The 27,664-nt window shown below is 46.8% G+C and overlaps 1 protein-coding gene across 2 annotated transcripts in view; it reads right to left on the bottom strand.

Annotated features, from left to right (window-relative positions):
* Positions 1 to 2,076: 2,076 nt before the first annotated feature.
* Positions 2,077 to 27,664, bottom strand: part of LOC120575386 (integrin alpha-3-like) — a 44,148-nt gene continuing 18,560 nt past the window's right edge. Inside the window, exons 16-29 of one of the 2 annotated variants that reach the window (XM_039826156.1) lie at positions 24,468 to 24,611; positions 23,914 to 24,011; positions 22,572 to 22,740; positions 20,031 to 20,117; positions 19,226 to 19,305; positions 19,015 to 19,092; positions 18,629 to 18,731; positions 18,365 to 18,541; positions 7,845 to 7,979; positions 7,598 to 7,708; positions 6,792 to 6,890; positions 6,428 to 6,553; positions 2,890 to 3,032; positions 2,429 to 2,567 (exon numbers count right to left, since the gene is read on the bottom strand). In XM_039826156.1, the coding sequence (XP_039682090.1) occupies positions 2,922 to 3,032; positions 6,428 to 6,553; positions 6,792 to 6,890; positions 7,598 to 7,708; positions 7,845 to 7,979; positions 18,365 to 18,541; positions 18,629 to 18,731; positions 19,015 to 19,092; positions 19,226 to 19,305; positions 20,031 to 20,117; positions 22,572 to 22,740; positions 23,914 to 24,011; positions 24,468 to 24,611 (1,518 nt within the window). In that variant the 3' untranslated portion in view covers positions 2,429 to 2,567; positions 2,890 to 2,921. Of the gene's footprint in view, positions 2,568 to 2,889; positions 3,033 to 6,427; positions 6,554 to 6,791; positions 6,891 to 7,597; positions 7,709 to 7,844; positions 7,980 to 18,364; positions 18,542 to 18,628; positions 18,732 to 19,014; positions 19,093 to 19,225; positions 19,306 to 20,030; positions 20,118 to 22,571; positions 22,741 to 23,913; positions 24,012 to 24,467; positions 24,612 to 27,664 lie in introns of both variants that reach the window. The other variant, XM_039826155.1, reaches the window with a different exon arrangement.

The raw sequence follows: 27,664 nt of genomic DNA, 5'->3' as shown, positions 1-27,664 counted from the left end.
TTAATTAATCTATGTTTAGTAATTCATATTGTATCCTTTATTTTCTTTCTATATTTGAGCACACATACATGTAGATTCCTTTAAATGTTAAGGGGACGATTAAAAAAGAGAAACTGGATCTGTGAATTCTCACAGAATCACAATTGAATTCATATCTTGCTACTCAGTCAGAATCTTATTAAGCTGGAGCCCCAGTCTCTGTCACAATAATCATATATGTGATGTTTGGCAGACATCCATTTAAAATGTAGACAATGGCATATAAAGAGCCTGGTTTTTATGTCCACTGAAGTTTCTCATCTTGCACTCTAGTAACGTGTGTGTGGTCCAGGTAGCTTTGCATAAAAAGTGGTTGTCATTCGCAAGGCTACTTTTACTTTTATACTTTAAGTACATTTCAAAGCCTGTACTTTGTTACTTTTACTTAAGGAAAGAAGTTAAATCAGTACTTCTACTTTTACCAGAGTATTTTTTAACACAAGTATCTGTACTTCTACTTAAGTACGGGAAGTGAGTACTTTTGCCATCTCTGGTGAAGGGGATTAGGATTTTCATAGCCTTAGTGGAGATCTGGGGGAACTCGCTCTCCACAGACAACCAGAAACACGTGATCAGCATTTCTCCCAGTCTCTGTCACACCGCGGCGGAGGTGCAGCCTCGCACCCCGACCAGGTGAAACCTAACCTTAACTCAGGATCATATTTCCTACGTTTTTTGCTGGTTCCTGTCTCCTCCCTTAATGCTGACTTCTGTTGTCTTGGGACAAGGAAACAATGCATTTTAAAGCTAATACATGCACATACAATTACCGATATCAATAGAGCTGCATACAGTTATTTTTCCTTCGAGTGTCGTGCCTCCCCTGTGGCTCTTTGGCGCCCCCCAGGGGAGGCGCGCCTCACCTATTGAAAACCCCTGATGTAGAGCAAACTTAATACTAACAAACTACCAAATGTGTGGTGCATGTTATCTGTCTAACAAAGGAAGAAACCAAACAAAGGTGAACTCCTGCTGGTTTGGGTGAAGGGAAAGCTGCACCCTGGCCTCTGGGCAGACGGGCACCTGACCAGTCCTGGTCAGATGCTCCCAGTTACCTTGTTATGACCTCAGCCACAGACCTGCAAGTAGACAAGCAGAAAACAGTACACAGACACAATCTTGCATCCCTTCCTCGAGTCTTAGTCTCTCCCACGAGGAAATCATGAGAGGAGAGAGGAAACAAGGAAATGTCTTTTAAAGGGATGAGATGTCCTTTCCTCTGAAGCGATACATGAATCCGTCAGCTGTTTGGGCGGAGTTGGCAACTCCTTCAACTGCACGGCTTCAAGGAAGGCTGCTCTCTCATAGCTCCTCCATCCTTCCCCCTCCCTCCTACATCCTCCCTACTCCATCCTCTCACCTCCCTCCTCCATCCTCCCTATTACATCTCCCACCTCCCTCCTCCCACCTCCATCCTCCCTGTTCCCTCATCCATCCTCCCTCCTCCTACCTCCATCCTCCCTCCTCCCCATCCATCCTCCCTCCTCCCACCTCCATCCTCCCTGTTCCCTCATCCATCCTCCCTCCTCCCACCTCCATCCTCCCTCCTACATCCTCCCTCCCCCATCCATCCTCCCTCCTACATCCTCCCTCCTTCATCTTCTCACCTCCCTCCTCCATCCTCCCCCCTCCATCCTACATCCTACCACCACCATCCTCCCCTCTCCATCCTCCCTCATCCATCCTCCCTCCTCCCACCTCCATCCTCCCTCCTCCATCCTCCCTCCTACATCCTCCATCCTCCCACCTCCATCCTCACTCCTACATCTTCCCTCCTCCATCCTTTCACCATCCTCCCACCTCCATCCTTTCTCCATCCTCCCTCCTCCATCCTACATCCTACATCCTCCCTCCTCCATCCTTCCTCCTCCCTCCTACATCTTCCCTCCTCCATCCTCCCTCCCTCCCTCCTCCTCCATCCTCCCACCTCCCTCCTCCCTCCTCCCCCCTCCATCCTCCCACCTCCATCCTCCCACATTTCCACCAGACAACATGGCATCTGTTGTTCCCCATCAGGAAACGCACAACAACAAGACCTTAGTTTATTTCTTTATATATGATCTCACTCAGAGACCAGGAGGATGCTGGGAAGTTCAGTTCACACACAGCAGATCATACAGATATATAAAAAACATTAAATATTCCAAATACAGATAAATAATAAACAAAATGTTTCATATGAACATAAATCAGCTTCTGTCGTTTACAAAGAGAAATATTTAAATCACAACTCTCACACACACACACACACACACACACACACACACACAGTCCAGCAGGTATTAAATGGCAGTGTATCGGTCTGGTTTGGTCCGGTTCTGGTTGTGTTTCCTTGGATACCGTCAGTCTGTCTCAATCCAGGAGGTGACCCAGTGTTTGGGTGACTTCCTGTTTCTGGACGAGCCAACGCCATCCTGGATCAGGAAACCGTCAGCGTCTGTGTGCTGCTGCTGCTCGTCTTTACCCATGATCCTCCCCTGGTGGAGCACCGCGGCCAGACACGCCCTCTGACGCACGAAGAAACCACACTGCAGAGAAAACGCAGATACCTTGTTTGTCCAACAGGAAGTATCTAAACACATATCAATAAATACATAAACTGATGCTGATGAAGAGACAGATAGATGTCAGCAGGGAAACAGAGTCATATAGACCAAAATAAAGTTATTGAAGAGCAGATCAATCAGATGCAGAAAGGGTCAGAACAGCTGGAAGGAGGGAAGCAAAGAAGTGAAGACCTGCCCCCTGTGACTGAGAGAAACCAGTCAGAAGCCATTGAGAAACCAAAGAAACTCATTAGAAACCAGTTAGAAAAGAATGAGACCCAGGGATCCAGCAGGGGGTCCTTACAGAGGGGCTCTCTGGCAGCAGTGTGCCCGCCATCAGAGCTCCGTATTCAGCCTCTCGCTCTCCGACGGCTGGCTCCTCCTGGACGCTCTCTGGCTCTTTGCCTGGTACATCTCTCTGGTGCTGGCTCTCCTGAAGAAACCACACTGAACAGCAGGGGGCGACATGGTGAAACCACACTGAACAGCAGGGGGAGATACGGTGAAACCACACTGAACAGCAGGGGGAGATACGGTGAAACCACACTGAACAGCAGGGGGAGACACGCTGAAACCACACTGAACAGCAGGGGGAGATACGGTGAAACCACACTGAACAGCAGGGGGAGACACGGTGAAACCACATTGAACAGCAGGGGGAGACACGGTGAAACCACACTGAACAGCAGGGGGAGATATGGTGAAACCATACTGAACAGCAGGAGGTGACACGGTGAAACCACACTGAAAAGCAGGGGGAGACACGCTGAAACCACATTGAACAGCAGGGGAGACACAGCTGAAACCACACTGAACAGCAGGGGAGAACATGCGGAAACCACACTTGAACAGCAGGGGGACAAACGCTGAAACCACAACTGAACAGCAGGGGGAAGGAAACACATGAACACCTTGAAGGGGCGAAAGAACCACACTGAACAGCAGGGGAGACACGGTAAACCACATTGAACAGCAGGGAGACATGCTGAAACCACATTGAACAGCAGGGGAGACACGCTAAAAAACCACATTGAACAGCAGGGGAGACTGAAACATACTGAACGCAGGGGAGACACGCTGAAACCACATTGAACAGCAGGGGAGACACGGTGAAACCACACTGAACAGCAGGGGAGACGGTGAAACCACACTGAACAGCAGGGGAGACAGGTAAACCACATGAACAGCAGGGGAACACGCTGAAACCACACTGAACAGCAGGGGAGACACGCTGAAACCACACTGAACAGCAGGTGAAGCAAACCACACTGAACAGCAGGGGAGACACGCGGGAAACCACATTGTAACAGCAGGGGAGACACGCTGAAACCACACTGAACATCAGGGGGAGACACGCTGAAACCACACTGAACAGCAGGGGGAGACACGCTGAAACCACACTGAACAGCAGGGGGAGACACGCTGAAACCACACTGAACAGCAGGGGAGACAAGTTGAAACCACACTGCAGGGTGAACGGTGAAACACATTGAACAGCAGGGGAGACAAACGAACCACATGAACAGCAGGGGAGACACGCTGAAACCACACTGAACAGCAGGGGAGACACGCTGAAACCACACTGAACATCAGGGGGAGACACGCTGAAACCACATTGAACAGCAGGGGGAGACACGCTGAAACCACACTGAACAGCAGGGGGAGACACGCTGAAACCACACTGAACAGCAGGGGGAGACACGCTGAAACCACACTGAACAGCAGGGGGAGACACGCTGAAACCACACTGAACAGCAGGGGGAGACACGGTGAAACCACACTGAACAGCAGGGGGAGACACGCTGAAACCATACTGAACAGCAGGGGAATACACGCTGAAACCACACTGAACAGCAGGGGAATAACGTGAAACCACACTGAACAGCAGGGGTGACAGCTACCACATGAATACAGGGGAGAACACACTGAAACCACATTGAACAGCAGGGGATGCACGGTGAAACCACACTGAACAGCAGGGGAGTGACGCTGAAACCACATTGAACAGCAGGGGAGACACGGCTGAAACCACACTGAACAGCAGGGGAGAACGCTGAAAACCACACTGAACAGCAGGGGTACACGGTGAAAACATTAACAGCAGGGGAAACACGCTGAAAACCACACAGAACAGCAAGGGAGACACGCTGAAACCACATTGAACAGCAGGGGAGACATCGGTGAAACCACACTGAACAGCAGGGGAGAATAGCGACACCATTGAACAGCAGGGGGAGACACGGTGAAACCACATTGAACAGCAGGGGGAGACACGGTGAAACCACATTGAACAGCAGGGGGAGACACGGTGAAACCACACTGAACAGCAGGGGAGATGCACGAAACCACACTGAACAGCAGGGGGAGACACGGTGAAACCACATTGAACAGCAGGGGGAGACACGCTGAAACCACATTGAACAGCAGGGGGAGACATGCTGAAACCACATTGAACAGCAGGGGGAGACACGGTGAAACCATATTGAACAGCAGGGGGAGACATGCTGAAACCACACTGAACAGCAGGGGGAGACACGCTGAAACCACATTGAACAGCAGGGGGAGACACGGTGAAACCACACTGAACAGCAGGGGGAGACACGCTGAAACCACACTGAACAGCAGGGGGAGACACGGTGAAACCACACTGAACAGCAGGGGGAGACACGCTGAAACCACACTGAACAGCAGGGGGAGACACGGTGAAACCACACTGAACAGCAGGGGGAGACACGGTGAAACCACACTGAACAGCAGGGGGAGACACGCTGAAACCACACTGAACATCAGGGGGAGACACGCTGAAACCATACTGAACAGCAGGGGAGATACACGGTGAAACCACACTGAACATCAGGGGGAGATACGGTGAAACCACACTGAACATCAGGGGGAGATACGGTGAAACCACACTGAACAGCAGGGGGAGATACGGTGAAACCACACTAACAGCAGGGGGAGACACGGTGAAACCATATTGAACAGCAGGGGGAGACACGGTGAAACCACACTGAACAGCAGGGGGAGACACGCTGAAACCACACTGAACAGCAGGGGGACACACGCTGAAACCACACTGAACCCTGACCTCCGAAATAAAATGGGTAGAAAGGCCATTAGACTGTTTGCCGTGTTCATTTGGTTGCTTCACAACACATTGGTGATTGTTATTAGTTGTCATGGTGACAATGTGTAAATGCGGCCATGAACTGTGTCATAGCTCGCTGGGAGGAGAGTGCTCGGGAGACGTTCTCTGGACCAGTGGGAGTGACTCGAAGGACTGTAAGACCTTGCAGCAGTTCAGCTTATTCTCTGTAACCAATGCTGCATGAAAGCACGGAGAAACCAGCCAGACAGGCGGCCGGTGGATGACTTGTTAGCTCGCTAACATTAGCTGAATAACGTTAGTTCGTTAACTCCACTGTATCTCCTCGCCACATTGTACACAGAAAACAAGCCGAACACAGCTGTCACTAATCTGGAGATAGTAATGTGTTTTGTTTGGATGAAGCATGAAGTTGCTTTGACTCATTTAGCGGCTGGCCCTCTGCCTTGTAATGTTACTACTCCACTGCAAGTTTATACGTTAACATGGCAATGGTACACATAAAAATGGCTGCAGCTCTGACTATTCTGCTACGTGGATTTTAATGAAAATGCCCTTTTTTATCCATTTAATTTCTATGAGGGGGCGACACCATGCCACTGGGATTTTACTCATGATTTTATTGACAAAATGTAAAAATTATCACACTTCTGTGGAGAGTAGATGCTAAAACGTGAGCTAGCAGTGTTTAGTGAAGAGTTTTCTGTTGTTCTGTATGTGTCAGAGCTCTGTTTACCTTCCAGAGCAGCAGGCAGATCGCAGCCAGCAAAAGGACTCCAGCCAGCACCGACAGCACCAGGATCCACAGGGGGGCTCTGGAGTCCACCGGCTGCCCCGGCTCTGGGTAAACGAGGACCTCAATCTGCAGAGGAAGCACATCGGGATTCAGCAGGAAACAGGAAACTACAAACACACTGATCTGATCAGTGCATGGACACCTGGCCAATCGTAGTGCAAATGCTACTGAAGGGCATTAAACAGTGTCTTAATGCACAGTGCTGCCTCTGGGCGGCGCTGTAATAAATAGTGCTGCCTCTGGGGGGGGGGGGCGCTGTAATGCCCCCTGCTACCTCTAGTGGTCGCTGGCTGCAGTAGACTACCTCTGTGCTGCGAGGCTCCATGGTGATGGTCGGTTTGTTCGTCTGCAGCTTCAGAGTCGCTCGGCCTCGAACCAACACACTCCTCGCATCGCTGAAGTCCTGAAACACAAGATCCCATTTTAAAAAAAAAACTATAATTTGCCACTAGGGGGCAGCAAAGCAGAAACACTAACACAGTCTGATATTTTTATGCATTTAAGTGCAGAAGTTGTTACCATAGACTGTTAATATTAATGGACAAAGCATCCGGTTCGGCGTGCTGCAAATGTGGAAGTGCCTTAAACCTGCATTCTATCTGAATTCCAGCAGGGGGAGACTCCTTAAACCTGCATTATATCTGAATTATGGTCTCGTTGATTTTAAAATCAGCAATAAAGCAGGGGGTGTTTTAGGGCGTGGCTATGATGTGATTGCCATTGAAAGTGTGTAACGTAGAGTGTAAGGACTCCTCCCTCACTCCTCCCTCTCTAAAATTGTCACATCCCCAACCAGGATGGCTGCGCCCGTAAGGGCAAACTTGACGACTCATAGCAGATTTCCACAAACCAATGGGCGATGTCACACATGCTCTGTCCATTAATATTAACAGTCTGTGGTTGTTACAGAGTACCTGAGCACAGCTGAGCCTGAGCCAGACAGGAAACCAACCCCCCCTCCATACCCTCGGAGGATATGGGGGGTTTGTCCCCCCCTCCATACCCTCGTAGGATATGGGGGGTTTGCTCCAGAACTAGGAGCTAAAAGAGGCTGCAAAGATGGAGACGGTCTTTAAAAGGTTAAATATAAATATGATGAAGTATTGGTACCTCGATCAGGGTGGAGTTCCAGAGTCTGGCTCTGACTGTCAGAGTCGCTGAGTTCTTCATGTCGACCAACGGACAGACGAACGTCACACACTTAGCACCACGAACACAGTCCTGCACACGCACGCACAAACACACACACACACCATCAGTTACTACATGTGTTCTCCAGCCCATAAATCAAATCTAAACCCTCCCACAGCCTTTTGAAAAGGTAAGAACAAAACAGCCGTAACAGGTGTATTGGTACCAGAGTGTAGGACTTCTTCTTCTGTCCCTGCAGGTGGAGGACAGGTAAAGTTTTTTCTCCCTGCTTCTCCTTCTTCTCCTCTGCCTCAGCCTTCAGACTCCTCCTCTTCCTCTTGTTCGTCTCAGCATTTGACAGCTGAGAAAATAGGAACAGAAGTTTATTAACGACATGAACAACGTTCATCTTCAGTCATCTTTATTGCTACAGCCAGTTTCAAACAACACAAGTTGAGCCAAAGTGCTTTCCAGTCGAGGCTGCGCTTTGAAATCTGCCTCAATACAATACTTTAAAAAAGTACTTAACCTACAATACAAAATGTAATACAAAACTACTAACATGAAAAAACCAAAGTCAAATAAAGAAACAACAAGATAGGAGAGGAAAGCAAACCAGCAACAGATTAAAAACCTGGATAAGGAAATAGAATCCAGAAGTCCAGAGGACGTGACAGACTGAACTGAAGAGAAAGGTTGGTCTATCTTTTTTAGACATCTTCTTAAATTCTATATCTTCTGGGTATTTGCATATGACCCTCATGTGTTTCCTTTTAAAATGTTCAGAACAAACAAACAAATTCAAATTTGTCCCACAGCATTGGTATGGCATAGTTACCCTGAGGCTGAGGCGTTGCTATAGTTACCCTGAGGCTGAGGCGTTGCTATAGTTACCATGAGGCTGAGGCATTGCTATAGTTACCCTGAGGCTGAGGCGTTGCTATAGTTACCCTGAGGCTGAGGCATTGCTATAGTTACCCTGAGGCTGAGGCGTTGCTATAGTTACCATGAGGCTGAGGCGTTGCTATAGTTACCATGAGGCTGAGGCGTTGCTATAGTTACCATGAGGCTGAGGCATTGCTATAGTTACCCTGAGGCTGAGGCGTTGCTATAGTTACCATGAGGCTGAGGCGTTGCTATAGTTACCATGAGGCTGAGGCATTGCTATAGTTACCCTGAGGGTGAGGCATTGCTATAGTTACCATGAGGCTGAGGCATTGCTATAGTTACCCTGAGGGTGAGGCATTGCTATAGTTACCATGAGGCTGAGGCGTTGCTATAGTTACCATGAGGCTGAGGCGTTGCTATAGTTACCATGAGGCTGAGGCATTGCTATAGTTACCCTGAGGCTGAGGCATGCTATAGTTACCATGAGGGAGGCATTGCTATAGTTACCATGAGGCTGAGGCGTTGCTATAGTTACCATGAGGCTGAGGCTGCTATAGTTACCATGAGGCTGAGGCATTGCTATAGTTACCCTGAGGCTGAGGCGTTGCTATAGTTACCATGAGGCTGAGGCGCTATAGTATACCATGAGGCTGAGGCATTGCTATAGTTACCCTGAGTAGTGAGGTATTGCATATAGTTACCCTGAGGGTGAGGCATTGCTATAGTTACCATGAGGCTGAGGCATTGCTATAGTTACCCTGAGGGTGAGGCATTGCTATAGTTAGCCTGAGGCTGAGGCGTTGCTATAGTTACCATGAGGCTGAGGCGTTGCTATAGTTACCATGAGGCTGAGGCATTGCTATAGTTACCCTGAGGGTGAGGCATTGCTATAGTTACCCTGAGGGTGAGGCATTGCTATAGTTACCATGAGGCTCAGGCATTGCTATAGTTACCCTGGGGGTGAGGCGTTGATATAGTTACCCTGAGGCTGAGGCATTGCTATAGTTACCCTGAGGCTGAGGCATGCTATAGTTACCATGAAGGAGGCATTGCTATAGTTACCATGAGGGAGGCATTGCTATAGTTACCATGAGGCTGAGGCATTGCTATAGTTACCATGAGGCCGAGGCATTGCTATAGTTACCCTGAGGGTGAGGCATTGCTATAGTTACCCTGAGGCCGAGGCATTGATATAGTTACTCTGAGATTGAGGCATTGCTACAGTTACCCTGAGGGCGAGGCGTTGCTATAGTTACCCTGAGGCTGAGGCGATGCTATAGTTAGCCTGAGACTGGGGGCGGTTGCAGTTACCCTGAGGGTGAGGCATTGCTGTAGTTACCATGAGGCTGAGGCATTGCTATAGTTACCATGAGGCTGAGTGCGCTATAGTTACCATGAGGCTGAGGCATTGCTATAGTTACCCTGAGGGTGAGGTCCTATAGTTACCCTGAGGGTGAGGCATTGCTATAGTTACCATGAGGCTGAGGCATTGCTATAGTTACCCTGAGGGTGAGGCGTTGCTATAGTTACCCTGAGGCTGAGGCATTGCTATAGTTACCATGAGGCTGAGGCATTGCTATAGTTACCCTGAGGGTGAGGCATTGCTATAGTTACCATGAGGCTGAGGCGTTGCTATAGTTACCATGAGGCTGAGGCATTGCTATAGTTACCCTGAGGCTGAGGCGCTCTATAGTTACCATGAGGCTGAGGCATTGCTATAGTTACCCTGAGGCTGAGGCGTTATAGTTACCATGAGGCTGAGGCGTTGCTATAGTTACCATGAGGCTGAGGCATTGCTATAGTTACCCTGAGGGTGAGGCATTACTATAGTTACCATGAGGCTGAGGCATTGCTATAGTTACCCTGAGGGTGAGGTATTGTTATAGTTACCATGAGCTGAGGCGTTGCTATAGTTACCATGAGGCTGAGGCGGGGCTATAGTTACCATGAGGCTGAGGCATTGCTATAGTTACCCTGAGGCTGAGGCATGCTATAGTTACCATGAGGGAGGCATTGCTATAGTTACCATGAGGCTGAGTTGCTATAGTTACCATGAGGCTGAGGTGGCTATAGTTACCATGAGGCTGAGGCATTGCTATAGTTACCCTGAGGCTGAGCGTTGCTATAGTTACCATGAGGTGGTTGATATAGTTACCATGAGGTTGATATATAGTTACCTGAGGGTGAGGATTCTATAGTTACCTGGTGACATTACTATAGTTACCATGGTCGCATCGCTATAGTTACCCTTGGGTATTGATATAGTACCCGAGGTGAGGCATTTATTACCCTGAGGCTGAGCGCTATAGTTACCATGAACATTGCTATAGTTACCATGAGGGAGGCATTCTAGTTACCATGAGTGAGGTATTGCGTTACCATGAGGTCGAGGCATTCTATAGTTACCATGAGTTAGCGTTATGTTACCATGAGCTGAGTCGCTATAGTTACCATGAGGCTGAGGCATTGCTATAGTTACCCTGAGGCTGAGGCACTGCTATAGTTACCATGAGGAGGCATTGCTATAGTTACCATGAGGCTGAGGCGTTATAGTTACCATGAGGCTGAGTCGCTATAGTTACCATGAGGTGAGGCGTTGCTATAGTTACCATGAGGCTGAGGCATTGCTATACTATACCTGAGGCTGAGGTACGCTATAGTTACCATGAGGGAGGCATTGCTATAGTTACCATGAGGCTGAGGCGCTACTATAGTTACCATGAGGCTGAGGCGTTGCTATAGTTACCATGAGGCTGAGGCATTGCTATAGTTACCTGAGGCTGAGGCGGCTATATAGTTACTATGAGGCTGAGGTGCTACTATAGTTACCATGAGGCTGAGGCATTGCTATAGTTACCCTGAGGGTGAGGCGTTCTATAGTTACCCTGAGGGTGAGGCATTGCTATAGTTACCATGAGGCTGAGGCATTGCTATAGTTACCCTGAGGGTGAGGCATTGCTATAGTTAGCCTGAGGCTGAGGCGTTGCTATAGTTACCATGAGGCTGAGGCGTTGCTATAGTTACCATGAGGCTGAGGCATTGCTATAGTTACCCTGAGGGTGAGGCATTGCTATAGTTACCCTGAGGGTGAGGCATTGCTATAGTTACCATGAGGCTGAGGCATTGCTATAGTTACCCTGAGGGTGAGGCATTGCTATAGTTACCCTGAGGGTGAGGCATTGCTATAGTTACCATGAGGCTGAGGCATTGCTATAGTTACCCTGGGGGTGAGGCATTGCTATAGTTACCCTGAGGCTGAGGCACGTCTATAGTTACCATGAAGGAGGCATTGCTATAGTTACCATGAGGCTGAGGCATTGCTATAGTTACCATGAGGCTGAGGCATTCTATAGTTACCATGAGGCCGGGGCATTGCTATAATTACCCTGAGGGTGAGGCATTGCTATAGTTACCCTGAGGCTGAGGCATTGCTATAGTTACCCTGAGGCCGAGGCATTGATATAGTTACTCTGAGATTGAGGCATTGCTACAGTTACCCTGAGGGCGAGGCGTTGCTATAGTTACCCTGAGGCTGAGGCGTTGCTATAGTTAGCCTGAGACTGAGGCGTTGCTGTAGTTACCCTGAGGGTGAGGCATTGCTGTAGTTACCATGAGGCTGAGGCATTGCTATAGTTACCATGAGGCTGAGGCGTTGCTATAGTTACCATGAGGCTGAGGCATTGCTATAGTTACCCTGAGGGTGAGGCATTGCTATAGTTACCCTGAGGGTGAGGCATTGCTATAGTTACCATGAGGCTGAGGCATTGCTATAGTTACCCTGAGGGTGAGGCGTTGCTATAGTTACCCTGAGGCTGAGGCGTTGATATAGTTACCCTGAGGCTGGGGTTTGTATATAGTTACCATGAGGCTGAGGCGTTGCTATAGTTACCCTGAGGCTGAGGCTTTGCTATAGTTACCCTGAGGCTGAGGCGTAGCTATAGTTACCCTGAGGCTGAGGCGCTATAGTTACCATGAGGGAGGCATTGCTATAGTTACCATGAGGCTGAGGCATTGCTATAGTTACCCTGAGGCTGAGGCATTGATATAGTTACCCTGAGGCTGAGGCATTGCTACAGTTACCCTGAGGGCGAGGCGTTGCTATAGTTACCCTGAGGCTGAGGCGATGCTATAGTTAGCCTGAGACTGAGGCGTTGCTGTAGTTACCCTGAGGGTGAGGCATTGCTGTAGTTACCATGAGGCTGAGGCATTGCTATAGTTACCATGAGGCTGAGGCGTTGCTATAGTTACCATGAGGCTGAGGCATTGCTATAGTTACCCTGAGGGTGAGGCATTGCTATAGTTACCCTGAGGGTGAGGCATTGCTATAGTTACCATGAGGCTGAGGCATTGCTATCGAGCCCTCCGGGTGAGGCGTTGCTATAGTTACCCTGAGGCTGAGGCATTGCTATAGTTACCATGAGGCTGAGGCATTGCTATAGTTACCCTGAGGGTGAGGCATTGCTATAGTTACCATGAGGCTGAGGCGTTGCTATAGTTACCATGAGGCTGAGGCGTTGCTATAGTTACCATGAGGCTGAGGCATTGCTATAGTTACCCTGAGGCTGAGGCATGCTATAGTTACCATGAGGGAGGCATTGCTATAGTTACCATGAGGCTGAGGCGTTGCTATAGTTACCATGAGGCTGAGGCGTTGCTATAGTTACCATGAGGCTGAGGCGTTGCTATAGTTACCATGAGGCTGAGGCATTGCTATAGTTACCCTGAGGCTGAGGCATGCTATAGTTACCATGAGGGAGGCATTGCTATAGTTACCATGAGGCTGAGGCGTTGCTATAGTTACCATGAGGCTGAGGCGTTGCTATAGTTACCATGAGGCTGAGGCATTGCTATAGTTACCCTGAGGCTGAGGCGTTGCTATAGTTACCATGAGGCTGAGGCGTTGCTATAGTTACCATGAGGCTGAGGCATTGCTATAGTTACCCTGAGGGTGAGGCATTGCTATAGTTACCCTGAGGGTGAGGCATTGCTATAGTTACCATGAGGCTGAGGCGTTGCTATAGTTACCATGAGGCTGAGGCGTTGCTATAGTTACCATGAGGCTGAGGCATTGCTATAGTTACCCTGAGGGTGAGGCATTGCTATAGTTACCCTGAGGGTGAGGCATTGCTATAGTTACCATGAGGCTGAGGCGTTGCTATAGTTACCATGAGGCTGAGGCATTGCTATAGTTACCCTGAGGCTGAGGCGTTGCTATAGTTACCATGAGGCTGAGGCATTGCTATAGTTACCCTGAGGCTGAGGCGTTGCTATAGTTACCATGAGGCTGAGGCGTTGCTATAGTTACCATGAGGCTGAGGCGTAGCTATAGTTACCCTGAGGGTGAGGCATTGCTATAGTTACCATGAGGCTGAGGCATTGCTATAGTTACCCTGAGGGTGAGGCATTGCTATAGTTACCATGAGGCTGGCGTTGCTATAGTTACCATGAGGCTGAGGCGTTGCTATAGTTACCATGAGGCTGAGGCATTGCTATAGTTACCCTGAGGCTGAGGCATGCTATAGTTACCATGAGGGAGGCATTGCTATAGTTACCATGAGGCTGAGGCATTGCTATAGTTACCATGAGGCTGAGGCGTTGCTATAGTTACCATGAGGCTGAGGCATTGCTATAGTTACCCTGAGGCTGAGGCGTTGCTATAGTTACCATGAGGCTGAGGCGTTGCTATAGTTACCATGAGGCTGAGGCATTGCTATAGTTACCCTGAGGGTGAGGCATTGCTATAGTTACCCTGAGGGTGAGGCATTGCTATAGTTACCATGAGGCTCAGGCATTGCTATAGTTACCCTGGGGGTGAGGCGTTGATATAGTTACCCTGAGGCTGAGGCATTGCTATAGTTACCCTGAGGCTGAGGCATGCTATAGTTACCATGAAGGAGGCATTGCTATAGTTACCATGAGGGAGGCATTGCTATAGTTACCATGAGGCTGAGGCATTGCTATAGTTACCATGAGGCCGAGGCATTGCTATAGTTACCCTGAGGGTGAGGCATTGCTATAGTTACCCTGAGGCTGAGGCATTGCTATAGTTACCCTGAGGCCGAGGCATTGATATAGTTACTCTGAGATTGAGGCATTGCTACAGTTACCCTGAGGGCGAGGCGTTGCTATAGTTACCCTGAGGCTGAGGCGTTGCTATAGTTAGCCTGAGACTGAGGCGTTGCTGTAGTTACCCTGAGGGTGAGGCATTGCTGTAGTTACCATGAGGCTGAGGCATTGCTATAGTTACCATGAGGCTGGCGTTGCTATAGTTACCATGAGGCTGAGGCATTGCTATAGTTACCCTGAGGGTGAGGCATTGCTATAGTTACCCTGAGGGTGAGGCATTGCTATAGTTACCATGAGGCTGAGGCATTGCTATAGTTACCCTGAGGGTGAGGCGTTGCTATAGTTACCCTGAGGCTGAGGCATTGCTATAGTTACCATGAGGCTGAGGCATTGCTATAGTTACCCTGAGGGTGAGGCATTGCTATAGTTACCATGAGGCTGAGGTTGCTATAGTTACCATGAGGCTGAGGCTTGCTATAGTTACCATGAGGGCTGAGGCATTGCTATAGTTACCCTGAGGCTGAGGCATACTATAGTTACCATGAGGGAGGCATTGCTATAGTTACCATGAGGCTGAGGCGTTGCTATAGTTACCATGAGGCTGAGGCGTTGCTATAGTTACCATGAGGCTGAGGCGTTGCTATAGTTACCATGAGGCTGAGGCATTGCTATAGTTACCCTGAGGCTGAGGCATGCTATAGTTACCATGAGGGAGGCATTGCTATAGTTACCATGAGGCTGAGGCGTTGCTATAGTTACCATGAGGCTGAGGCGTTGCTATAGTTACCATGAGGCTGAGGCATTGCTATAGTTACCCTGAGGCTGAGGCGTTGCTATAGTTACCATGAGGCTGAGGCGTTGCTATAGTTACCATGAGGCTGAGGCATTGCTATAGTTACCCTGAGGGTGAGGCATTGCTATAGTTACCCTGAGGGTGAGGCATTGCTATAGTTACCATGAGGCTGAGGCATTGCTATAGTTACCCTGAGGGTGAGGCATTGCTATAGTTAGCCTGAGGCTGAGGCGTTGCTATAGTTACCATGAGGCTGAGGCGTTGCTATAGTTACCATGAGGCTGAGGCATTGCTATAGTTACCCTGAGGGTGAGGCATTGCTATAGTTACCCTGAGGGTGAGGCATTGCTATAGTTACCATGAGGCTGAGGCATTGCTATAGTTACCCTGAGGGTGAGGCATTGCTATAGTTACCCTGAGGGTGAGGCATTGCTATAGTTACCATGAGGCTCAGGCATTGCTATAGTTACCCTGGGGGTGAGGCATTGCTATAGTTACCCTGAGGCTGAGGCATGCTATAGTTACCATGAAGGAGGCATTGCTATAGTTACCATGAGGGAGGCATTGCTATAGTTACCATGAGGCTGAGGCATTGCTATAGTTACCATGAGGCCGAGGCATTGCTATAGTTACCCTGAGGGTGAGGCATTGCTATAGTTACCCTGAGGCTGAGGCATTGCTATAGTTACCCTGAGGCCGAGGCATTGATATAGTTACTCTGAGATTGAGGCATTGCTACAGTTACCCTGGTGGCGTGTGCTATAGTTACCCTGAGGCTGAGGCGTTGCTATAGTTAGCCTGAGACTGAGGCGTTGCTGTAGTTACCCTGAGGGTGAGGCATTGCTGTAGTTACCATGAGGCTGAGGCATTGCTATAGTTACCATGAGGCTGAGGCGTTGCTATAGTTACCATGAGGCTGAGGCATTGCTATAGTTACCCTGAGGGTGAGGCATTGCTATAGTTACCCTGAGGGTGAGGCATTGCTATAGTTACCATGAGGCTGAGGCATTGCTATAGTTACCCTGAGGGTGAGGCGTTGCTATAGTTACCCTGAGGCTGAGGCGTTGATATAGTTACCCTGAGGCTGAGGCGTTGATATAGTTACCATGAGGCTGAGGCGTTGCTATAGTTACCCTGAGGCTGAGGCTTTGCTATAGTTACCCTGAGGCTGAGGCGTAGCTATAGTTACCCTGAGGCTGAGGCGTTGCTATAGTTACCATGAGGGAGGCATTGCTATAGTTACCATGAGGCTGAGGCATTGCTATAGTTACCCTGAGGCTGAGGCATTGATATAGTTACCCTGAGGCTGAGGCGTTGCTATAGTTACCCTTAGGGTGAGGCATTGATATAGTTACCCTGAGGCTGAGGCGTTGCTATAGTTACCCTGAGGCTGAGGCGTTGCTATAGTTACCCTGAGGCTGAGGCGTTGCTATAGTTACCATGAGGGAGGCTTTGCTGTAGTTACCCTGAGGCTGAGGCGTAGCTATAGTTACCCTGAGGCTGAGGCGTCGCTATAGTTACCATGAGGCTGAGGCGTTGCTATAGTTACCATGAGGGAGGCATTGCTATAGTTACCATGAGGCTGAGGCATTGCTATAGTTACCATGAGGGAGGCTTTGCTATAGTTACCATGAGGGTGAGGCATTGCTATAGTTACCCTGAGGCTGAGGCATTGCTATAGTTACCATGAGGGAGGCTTTGCTATAGTTACCCTGAGGCTGAGGCGTAGCTATAGTTACCCTGAGGCTGAGGCGTCGCTATAGTTACCATGAGGCTGAGGCATTGCTATAGTTACCATGAGGGAGGCATTGCTATAGTTACCCTGAGGCTGAGGCGTTGCTATAGTTACCCTGAGGCTGAGGCGTTGATATAGTTACCATGAGGGAGGCTTTGCTATAGTTACCCTGAGGCTGAGGCATTGATATAGTTACCCTGAGGCTGAGGCGTTGCTATAGTTACCCTTAGGGTGAGGCATTGATATAGTTACCCTGAGGCTGAGGCGTTGCTATAGTTACCCTGAGGCTGAGGCGTTGCTATAGTTACCCTGAGGCTGAGGCGTTGCTATAGTTACCATGAGGGAGGCTTTGCTGTAGTTACCCTGAGGCTGAGGCGTAGCTATAGTTACCCTGAGGCTGAGGCGTCGCTATAGTTACCATGAGGCTGAGGCGTTGCTATAGTTACCATGAGGGAGGCATTGCTATAGTTACCATGAGGCTGAGGCATTGCTATAGTTACCATGAGGGAGGCTTTGCTATAGTTACCATGAGGGTGAGGCATTGCTATAGTTACCCTGAGGCTGAGGCATTGCTATAGTTACCCTGAGGCTGAGGCGTAGCTATAGTTACCCTGAGGCTGAGGCGTAGCTATAGTTACCCTGAGGCTGAGACGTCGCTATAGTTACCATGAGGCTGAGGCATTGCTATAGTTACCATGAGGGAGGCATTGCTATAGTTACCCTGAGGCTGAGGCGTTGCTATAGTTACCCTGAGGCTGAGGCGTTGATATAGTTACCATGAGGGAGGCTTTGCTATAGTTACCCTGAGGCTGAGGCGTAGCTATAGTTACCCTGAGGCTGGTAAGCTATAGTTACCATGAGGCTGGTTGCTATAGTTACCATGAGGGGAGGCATTGCTATAGTTACCATGAGGCTGAGGCATTGCTATAGTTACCATGAGGCTGAGGCATTGCTATAGTTACCATGAGGCTGAGGCATTGCTATAGTTACCATGAGGGTGAGGCATTGCTATAGTTACCATGAGGGTGAGGCATTGCTATAGTTACCCTGAGGCTGAGGCATTGCTATAGTTACCATGAGGCTGAGGCATTGCCATAGTTACCATGAGGCTGAGGCATTGCTATAGTTACCATGAGGGTGAGGCATTGATATAGTTACCCTGATACTGAGGCATTGATATAGTTACCCTGAGACTGAGGCATTGATATAGTTACCCTGAGACTGAGGCGTTGCTATAGTTAACCTGAGGCGTTGTTATAGTTACCCTGAGGTTGAGCGGGTTGATGATGTTGCCGGGCGGAGTGCAGCGAGCCTCCGATGTGCCATTCACTCGGATCTCTGCGAGGTACAGCAGCCACTTCCCATTGGTCGCCTCCCACGGCCAATCAAACTCCAGCTGCAGGTAGCCTAGGTGACCCAGTGGCTTCCCGCTGCTGTGCACCTATCAGAGAAGAGTTAACACCTGTCTGTCTGTCTGTTTGTCTGTCTGTCTGTCTGTCTGTCTGTCTGTCTGTCTATCTGTGTGTACCTGGAAGGTGAAGAGCAGCAGACTGCCGATGTCCTCAGTCTGCTTCATGGACGACTCACCGGTCACATGACCGCTGAAGGAGGCGGGGCCTGGCGGGCTGATTCTGTCAGGACACAGGTGAGTTCATCAGGTCAGAGGTCAACTTTAAAACTCTTAAGCCGCCTACACATGATCTGCGGTAGAACGGCGAGGTAGGGCGCAGAGCAGAGAGGCAAAGCACAGCACAGGAACTTTCTGGAATTGGTTGCGTCTTGAAAGGTCAGCGATAACAAGGTAAGGGTAGCGCTGTGCCTAGGTAGGCGGCAACTCGCTCTCCATAGGAAAACAACGGAGCAGCCAGCACAGAGCTGATCATGTGTAGGTGCTTTAGACTGAGTGGTACTTACAGAGTGAGAGATGTCTGCAGTGAATACTCCACCAACATGGAGACCGAGACAGGAAGCAGGTCTGACTGCTCGCTGAGCCTGAAGACACACAGAGACACAACTCAGTACCTCTGTGTGTGTGTGTTTCTGTGTGCGTGTGTGTGTGTCTGTGTGTGTCTCTGTGTGCAAGTGTGTGTGTGTGTGTGTGTGTGTCTGTGTGCGTGTGTCGTACGTGGACAGCTGCAGCCCAGACTGAATCTCTCTGGTGTCTAAACTGATCTCAGACGTCTGAAATATGATCAACACCTGAACCTGAAATACAGAAAGAGAAGGAGGATCAGGTAGATGCTAGATCGATACTCATCTCGATGTCAACAGTTCAAGCTTCCCGTGCGTCACTGCAGCTGAAGACTGACCGTAACAGAGAATAGCGGCACATGCTGCCGGTATAAGTCTTATAAAAATATATAATGATTGACACATTTACTATTTTAACCCTTTTTTTTATGTAACTGTTTTTTAATGCTTAATGCTTATTTATCATGTATTTATCTATTGTACTTTGCAAGCTTTGGTTACTTTTTATGTTACTATTTATTGGTAACTATTTATTATTTGTCTATATGGAACTGTGTGTGTGTGCGTGTGTGTGTTAGATTATGCTGTGTTCATGGTATTGTACATGCACTGATGCTCAACACAAAGGAAGTTCCTAACAGATAAATAAAGTTCTTTGAATTGAATTTGATAAATGGACTGTAAATGGACTGTTTTTTATATAGCGCTTTTCTAGTCTTAACGACTACTCAAAGCGCTTTAACATAGTACAGGAACCATTCAACACTCCGATGGCGCAGCATCGGGGGCAACTCAGGGTTCAGTGTCTTGCACAAGGACACTTCGGCATGGAACTGCAGGGCCAGGGATCGAACCACCAACCTTCCAATTGGCAGGCGACCTCTCTACCACTTAGCCACAGCTGCCCCGTCATATAAAGTATAAGGCTTTTTTTTTTAAAAGCCAAGAAAGTTCTGTACCTTCTTGTTGCTTTTGAATGGGTTCCCCAGCTCACACAGAAGAACTGCGTCCTCAATAGAACACTCCACCGCTGCCAGGCCGTCGCCCTGAAACACAAAAAGACACTGGACTGACCAAGGGAGTAAGCGAGTATCTGGAAAGTGTACCTCCTATGGGGAGATTCTGAGGCTAACAACTCATCACCTTCAGCTAGCATTCCACTGACTGCCATTCATTTTGACGTCACTTTGACAGTGAATAACTTTACATCTGAAGCGTTTAAAGACTCTATTTGTCCATTGTTTATTTCTAAAGAAACACGACAATATATAAAAGGCTCCATTACCTTGTCTCTCACGTTATGGCCCCGTAGCAGACGTTTTTGTAAAAATAGGCTAACGATTGTGACTTTCTGTTGCACAGTAGAGAAATTACCGTAGAGTCAGGAGAAGCTCGCAGGCAATCAGGGGGATGTTGAAGCATACAGTCAAGAGAGAAGCCCATAGAGAGTCAATGAAAGTATCGGAATAAATATTTCTGCAACGTTTTGATGGATCGGAAATACTTTGGTATGTGGCAAGTGAATTCATACAAAGTAACATTTATCCACGAACAGATTTCTCTTGGCACAGCTACCACAAGACTTACAACTTTCAGACAGGTTGCTCACGTCACATCTACGTCGTCAAGCTCAGTTTGAGGCTGCGCATACACTCAGCCATCAGTGACTTTAGGAGTAACTGGTCCAAGTAGAGTCCCGGGCAGAGATGGGAAGTAACGAAGTACAAATACTTCGTTACTGTACTTAAGTAGATTTTTCGGATATTTCTACTTTACTTTACTATTTTTTTTTGTGGCGACTTTTTACTTTTACTCCTTACATTTTAACACGAATATCGGTACTTTCTACTCCTTACATTTTAAAAATTGGCTCGTTACTTTAGTTTTGTACAAGAGGTCAATATGCGGAGAATAGCGGACACGCACGCCTCACACACTGGCGAGCGCGCGTGCGCGCACACAGAAAAAAAGTGAGAAAAAGAAAGAGAGACTGCTGTCCGGGATAAGGATAATCAGTTGAGATCGTGTGTGCGTTTGAGAACTGTAAGTCGTATAACTTATGTTGTCAGTTCATTTAAGCCTGTTGTTGTATTGGTCTATAGTTCCTGCACAGTTAAAGTAGGTTAGCTAGTGATTTAGTTGTTTGTGTTCTTCACCTGTTAGCTAGTTGATTGCGTGCTACAACGCAACGTCATTCCCAAGCATCAAAAGAGAGAAGTTGTCCGTGTTTTGCCAGACACACCTGGGGGGGCAGTTTGAAACCAGCATCAGCTTTAAATACGGTCCTAATCTAGTCCTCACTAGCAAGTTTCAAATAATTTCACTGGAGTTACCGTTATTTTTCACGTGATCAATACCGAATTCAATCTAATTGGATGGGAATATACTGTAGGCTACGTTGCATGTAACGCACCACTACAAGACGACTCGACAGATTCGGCCGCATTCTGCATTCATTTGCGGCAAATAATTGCAGCTTGATGGTGGTAACGTTAGCACTAGTAGTATGGACGGCGACATGATTGAAAATGAAGAAAACAGAGATCCCAGAGATTAGGCAGACAAGCAGCAAGACATTCCCAATCAACCCTGGCCTTATCTGAGAGAGATGTTTGAGATAGGCTAGGAGGCATCAAGTATGACTCCTGGCCAATGTGCTGTGTAACTCTAAAAGTATGGGGAACTTCTTAATTAATCTATGTTTAGTAATTCATATTGTATCCTTTATTTTCTTTCTATATTTGAGCACACATACATGTAGATTCCTTTAAATGTTAAGGGGACGATTAAAAAAGAGAAACTGGATCTGTGAATTCTCACAGAATCACAATTGAATTCATATCTTGCTACTCAGTCAGAATCTTATTAAGCTGGAGCCCCAGTCTCTGTCACAATAATCATATATGTGATGTTTGGCGGACATCCATTTAAAATGTAGACAATGGCATATAAAGAGCCTGGTTTTTATGTCCACTGAAGTTTCTCATCTTGCACTCTAGTAACGTGTGTGGTCCAGGTAGCTTTGCATAAAAAGTGGTTGTCATTCGCAAGGCTACTTTTACTTTTATACTTTAAGTACATTTCAAAGCCTGTACTTTGTTACTTTTACTTAAGTAAAGAAGTTAAATCAGTACTTCTACTTTTACCAGAGTATTTTTTAACACAAGTATCTGTACTTCTACTTAAGTACGGGAAGTGAGTACTTTTGCCATCTCTGGTCCCGGGTACTTCAGGGTAAGTCAAAGTCAAGTCTCGGGTTGTGACAGTTTATATAATTCAAGTTTCAACTCAATTCCAAGTCCTATTGGGGCAAGTCCACGTCAAGGTTTCCTTAAGGAAATTGCAAGTCTTTCAGGTTTGTGAACATTTATTGGTAGCCTATTTCCAATAAACTCTTCCATTTTATGTTTCCATACTGTAAACTATGGTGTCCCTCAAGGATCAACACTTGGTCCACTACTCTTATCTACTTACATGCTCATACTCTGTAAGTTAACTACCTTTTTTCGGACTCCGGAGTATATGAGCGATGGTGGGATGCTAACGTTCAAAACGGCGTTGTGAGCGTCCTCTGCTGGTCGTCCCGGTGACGGTGTGTTGCTGACGTTAACCTCCAGAAACAATCGGTTAATGCTGGAGTCGTAGTGTAACACTTGACTGTCCTTCTGCCTGGAGACAGACATGTACACAAATCACAACATGACAGCAACAGTCTGAGGTCATCTGGGAAAATCAGTTAGGAGATGATACAGTGGCCTGGTTAGGACAAACCTTTGTAATGTGAGAGAGCTGCTAATCATCTGTTAAACCAACACCACCCTAAATGCAGGACGAACTGTCTATATTATGCTAATTTTCAGGTTCATAATTGTATTTTGAGGTTGTACCATAATAGGTTTATATGGTTTAATTTTCAAAGAAACACCATATATTTGTTGTACTGCACATTGCTGCAGCCCCTTTTTTCACCCTGTATCTTCAGGTCTCTGTTTTAGCTACAGAGTGAGACATCACACTTCTATCCCATCTTTGGTGGGAAGCGCACATGTGTAGTAGCTAGGTACTGGGCTACTAGCTAGAAGCTAATGCTGCTTTAGCTAATACCACATCAGCTAGCTGTTTCTCCAACTTCGGTCAGTATAAGGCAGGATTAGCCGAGTACTTCTTCTAAACAAGGGTGCACTTCCAACTTTGCGTGGAATACCTGCAGAACAGGGACATGGAAGTAGTTCTTTTGTAGATTATGGTGAACTGTTGTGTGTGTTGTAGCAGTGTTTTGGCGGTGAGTCACCTTGTTCTCACACACACAAGTTCACCCTTATCTACAAAAGAAATTGTATATAACTACTTACATGTCCCTTGTCTGCAGGTATTCCACACAAAGTTGGAAGTACGAAGATGTAGAGAAGATGTGCAGGCCGAATGCTAATGCTAACAAGGTTACACTAACATTTTAGGAGCAAACTAATCTTGCAGTCAGCAGTGGGAGTAGTGATAATATTGGTGGACTGACCAGCTAAAAAGCTGCTCAACTCACGTGTCACATGATCCACAGTAAAACTGATTCATGCATGAGTAATGATGACATTTTTGAAGATTTGCTGCATACCTGAACTCCTATATTTATTTACTACAACTACTACAACTATTAAAAGTAGAGACAAAGTGCTTCTTTGAACCATACTTCAGTTCTACTTCTCTCATTAGAAAACAAATCTACTTGATATGAACAATCAATCATTACCTGAGCATCCGTTTGTTGAACCCACATTGTTTTATTGGATTTGTTTTAGCACAAAGACAGAAAAGCTTACTCAGAGTGGACCCACAGTCTTCACTTACATGGCAAAGGGTTTCTGGTTCTCGTCTGTGAACTGGGCCGTCATTTGCAGGTTGCTATGGCAGCGGTTATCAGAACCACAGGCCTTCTGGATGTGGATCTGAAATTCAACATCAGCGAAGGAATGAACAGATGAGGACAGCTATTACAGTTTGACAATCTGAATGAAATGAAGTGAACATTTTCTAACATTTACGACTTTCAAACGGACATTTATGAATCCAGTATTTAATCTGTGAGGGGGGTAGGGTGCAACAAGAACTGTGTCTGCGTTGCTACATCAGGGGTTACAGAACACAACAGTAAGTGAGAAATAAAGCTTCTGGCTTTAACAAGGTCTCATTCTCTAACAGATTAGTTGTTCAGATGTTCATGATTCCTAAAAAAACATCCTTAAACAAGTGTGATGTTCTAGAATATGCAGAAAGTTTTGAACAATACAGGAGAATAGTAAACCATAAATTCACCATAATGCACGAAATTAAGTGTTTGGCTTCACATGTTTAACTCAAAGCAGTTCTCTGGAGTTCAAAGCTGATGTGTATTAGGTTCTGACCTGGGTTCTGATGGGCCGAGGCGTCTGGCTCAGCACCGGGAGGCGTTTCAAGTCCTGCACGGCGTTTCTTTTCTTGGGAAGCTTCTCGTACAGAGAGACGTTCAGCAAGAACACCAGAGGTTCCACTTTGTCTCGGATCGGACTCTGCAGAACACAAACACACACAACTGAAACTCAACACTTTTTACACGGGGAATGTTTGTCTTCTGTCTTTGATCCTCTGACGCGACTCGCCAGTGCAACAGACGACTCCAGAGCGTCCTTGAACGCACCAACAGTGATAGTTTTCAGTCTGTGCTGTTAACAGCAAACACACACGCACACACACACACACACACACACACAGTGCATTTCACTTTCTTTGTGGGGACCCGTCATTGGCATAATGCATTCCCTAGCCCCTTACCCTAACCTTAACCATCACAACTAAATGCCTAACCTTAACCCTTATCCTCACCCTAACCATAACCTAATTCTATCCCTAATCCTAAAACCAAGTCTTAACCCTGAACCAGCCCTTTAAACTTGTGGGGTCCAGCATTTTGGCCCCACAAAGCTGTCCGGACCCCACAAGTATACTGGACCCGGTTTTTGGACCCCACGAATATAGTTAAACCCACACACACACACACAAAACACACAAAACCCTAACCCTTAAGCCCAAAACCAAATCAAAGCAATAAACATTTCTTTTCAAAGAAAAAGAACAAAACAAAACAAAACAGAAGTTCTACAAACAAAATGATCAACCTTTTATAAATTTGTTGAACATTTTTTAAACATGGTTTTAAATTTGAAAAGTGAACTACACATAGTTAATTCTATATTAAAACTGTTCCACAAGTTAAACCCTTTTACCGACGACATACAGATGTTCTTACTTGTTTTTTAGACATTCCCTTCAGTTCATACTTCTACCAACCTTTGAATACTGTGTTTAGATCGACTAGATGACTGAATTTTAAAGCGTGTGTGTATAATAAGAAGGGGTTGGTTGGTTCGTAGTAACCCAATCTACTTACAGTTCTTATTAAAGGACAATTCCGGTGCAAAATGAACCTTGGGGTTAATAACATATGTGTACCAAGTCGAACGTTCCCTGGGAAATGTTTCCATCTTGGAAAAACAGTCATGAGCAGTCTAATCATGAATGCTGTGTTTGAGCTATGTTATTGGTTACTGGTTGCATGGCGTTTGTCGTTCGACTGGTCATGACTGTTTTCTAAGATGGCACCCTCATGTAAACATGAACAATGAAAATAAGTATTTGAACAGCCTGCTATTTTGCAAGTTCTCCCACTTAGAAATCATGGAGGGGTCTGAAATTGTCATCGCAGGTGCATGTCCACTGTGAGAGACATAATCTAAAAAAAAAATCCAGAAATCACAATGTATGATTTTTTAACTATTTATTTGTATGATACAGCTGCAAATAAGTATTTGAACACCTGAGAAAATCAATGTTAATATTTGGTACAGTAGCCTTTGTTTGCAATTACAGAGGTCAAACGTTTCCTGTAGTTTTTCACCAGGTTTGCACACACTGCAGGAGGGATTTTGGCCCACTCCTCCACACAGATCTTCTCTAGATCAGTCAGGTTTCTGGGCTGTCGCTGAGAAACACAGAGTTTGAGCTCCCTCCAAAGATTCTCTATTGGGTTTAGGTCTGGAGACTGGCTAGGCCACGCCAGAACCTTGATATGCTTCTTACAGAGCCACTCCTTGGTTATCCTGGCTGTGTTCTTCGGGTCATTGTCATGTTGGAAGACCCAGCTTCGACCCATCTTCAATGCTCTAACTGAGGGAAGGAGGTTGTTCCCCAAAATCTCGCAATACATGGCCCCGGTCATCCTCTCCTTAATACAGTGCAGTCGCCCTGTCCCATGTGCAGAAAAACACCCCCAAAGCATGATGCTACCACCCCCATGCGTCACAGTAGGGATGGTGTTCTTGGGATGGTACTCATCATTCTTCTTCCGTCAAACACGGTTAGTGGAATTATGACCAAAAAGTTCTATTTTGGTCTCATCTGACCACATGACTTTCTCCCATGACTCCTCTGGATCATCCAGATGGTCATTGGCAAACTTAAGACGGGCCTTGACATGTGCTGGTTTAAGCAGGGGAACCTTCCGTGCCATGCATGATTTCAAACCATGACGTCTTAGTGTATTACCAACAGTAACCTTGGAAACGGTGGTCCCAGCTCTTTTCAGGTCATTGACCAGCTCCTCCCGTGTAGTCCTGGGCTGATTTCTCACCTTTCTTAGGATCATTGAGACCCCACGAGGTGAGATCTTGCATGGAGCCCCAGTCCATGTTTAGCTTCTTCCATTTTCTGATGATTGCTCCAACAGTGGACCTTTTTTCACCAAGCTGCTTGGCAATTTCCCCGTAGCCCTTTCCAGCCTTGTGGAGGTGTACAATTTTGTCTCTAGTGTCTTTGGACAGCTCTTTGGTCTTGGCCATGTTACTAGTTGGATTCTTACTGATTGTATGGGGTGGACAGGTGTCTTTATGCAGCTAACGACCTCAAACAGGTGCATCTAATTTAGGATAATAAATGGAGTGGAGTTGGACATTTTAAAGGCAGACTAACAGGTCTTTGAGGGTCAGAATTCTAGCTGATAGACAGGTGTTCAAATACTTATTTGCAGCTGTATCATACAAATAAATAGTTAAAAAATCATACATTGTGATTTCTGGATTTTTTTTTTTAGATTATGTCTCTCACAGTGGACATGCACCTACGATGACAATTTCAGACCCCTCCATGATTTCCAAGTGGGAGAACTTGCAAAATAGCAGGGTGTTCAAATACTTATTTTACTCACTGTATCTTTATAATCTATCTTTTTAATAAACTATCTGTACACAAAGTTCTCAATGCTTGGGTTTACATGCAGAGACCCTCATTATGCTACTGTTTAAGTGTGGTGCTATTTTGAGCCTTGTTAGTGGTATAAAATTTACCAGATTTACCATCTGCCCCGAAAGCTAGAGTTAGCAGCTAACCACTGGTTCGCGTAGCTTGTTTAAAGCTAGAGACACATTTGATTAGCATGAAAACATTTCCCAGAGAACGATCGACTCGGTACACATATGTAATTAACCCCTAGGTTCATTTTGCACCAGAATTGTCCTTTAATGGAAGGTAGGGGGGTCTTGTGTGAGGTTTATTGGATGTATATTTAACG

Source organism: Perca fluviatilis, chromosome 15 (genome assembly GCF_010015445.1).
Source record: "Perca fluviatilis chromosome 15, GENO_Pfluv_1.0, whole genome shotgun sequence".
In the NCBI taxonomy this organism is placed as follows: Eukaryota; Metazoa; Chordata; class Actinopteri; order Perciformes; family Percidae; genus Perca; species Perca fluviatilis.
The sequence above is the reverse complement of the archived record's forward strand: the minus strand, read 5'-3'. Positions and strand labels throughout refer to the sequence as shown.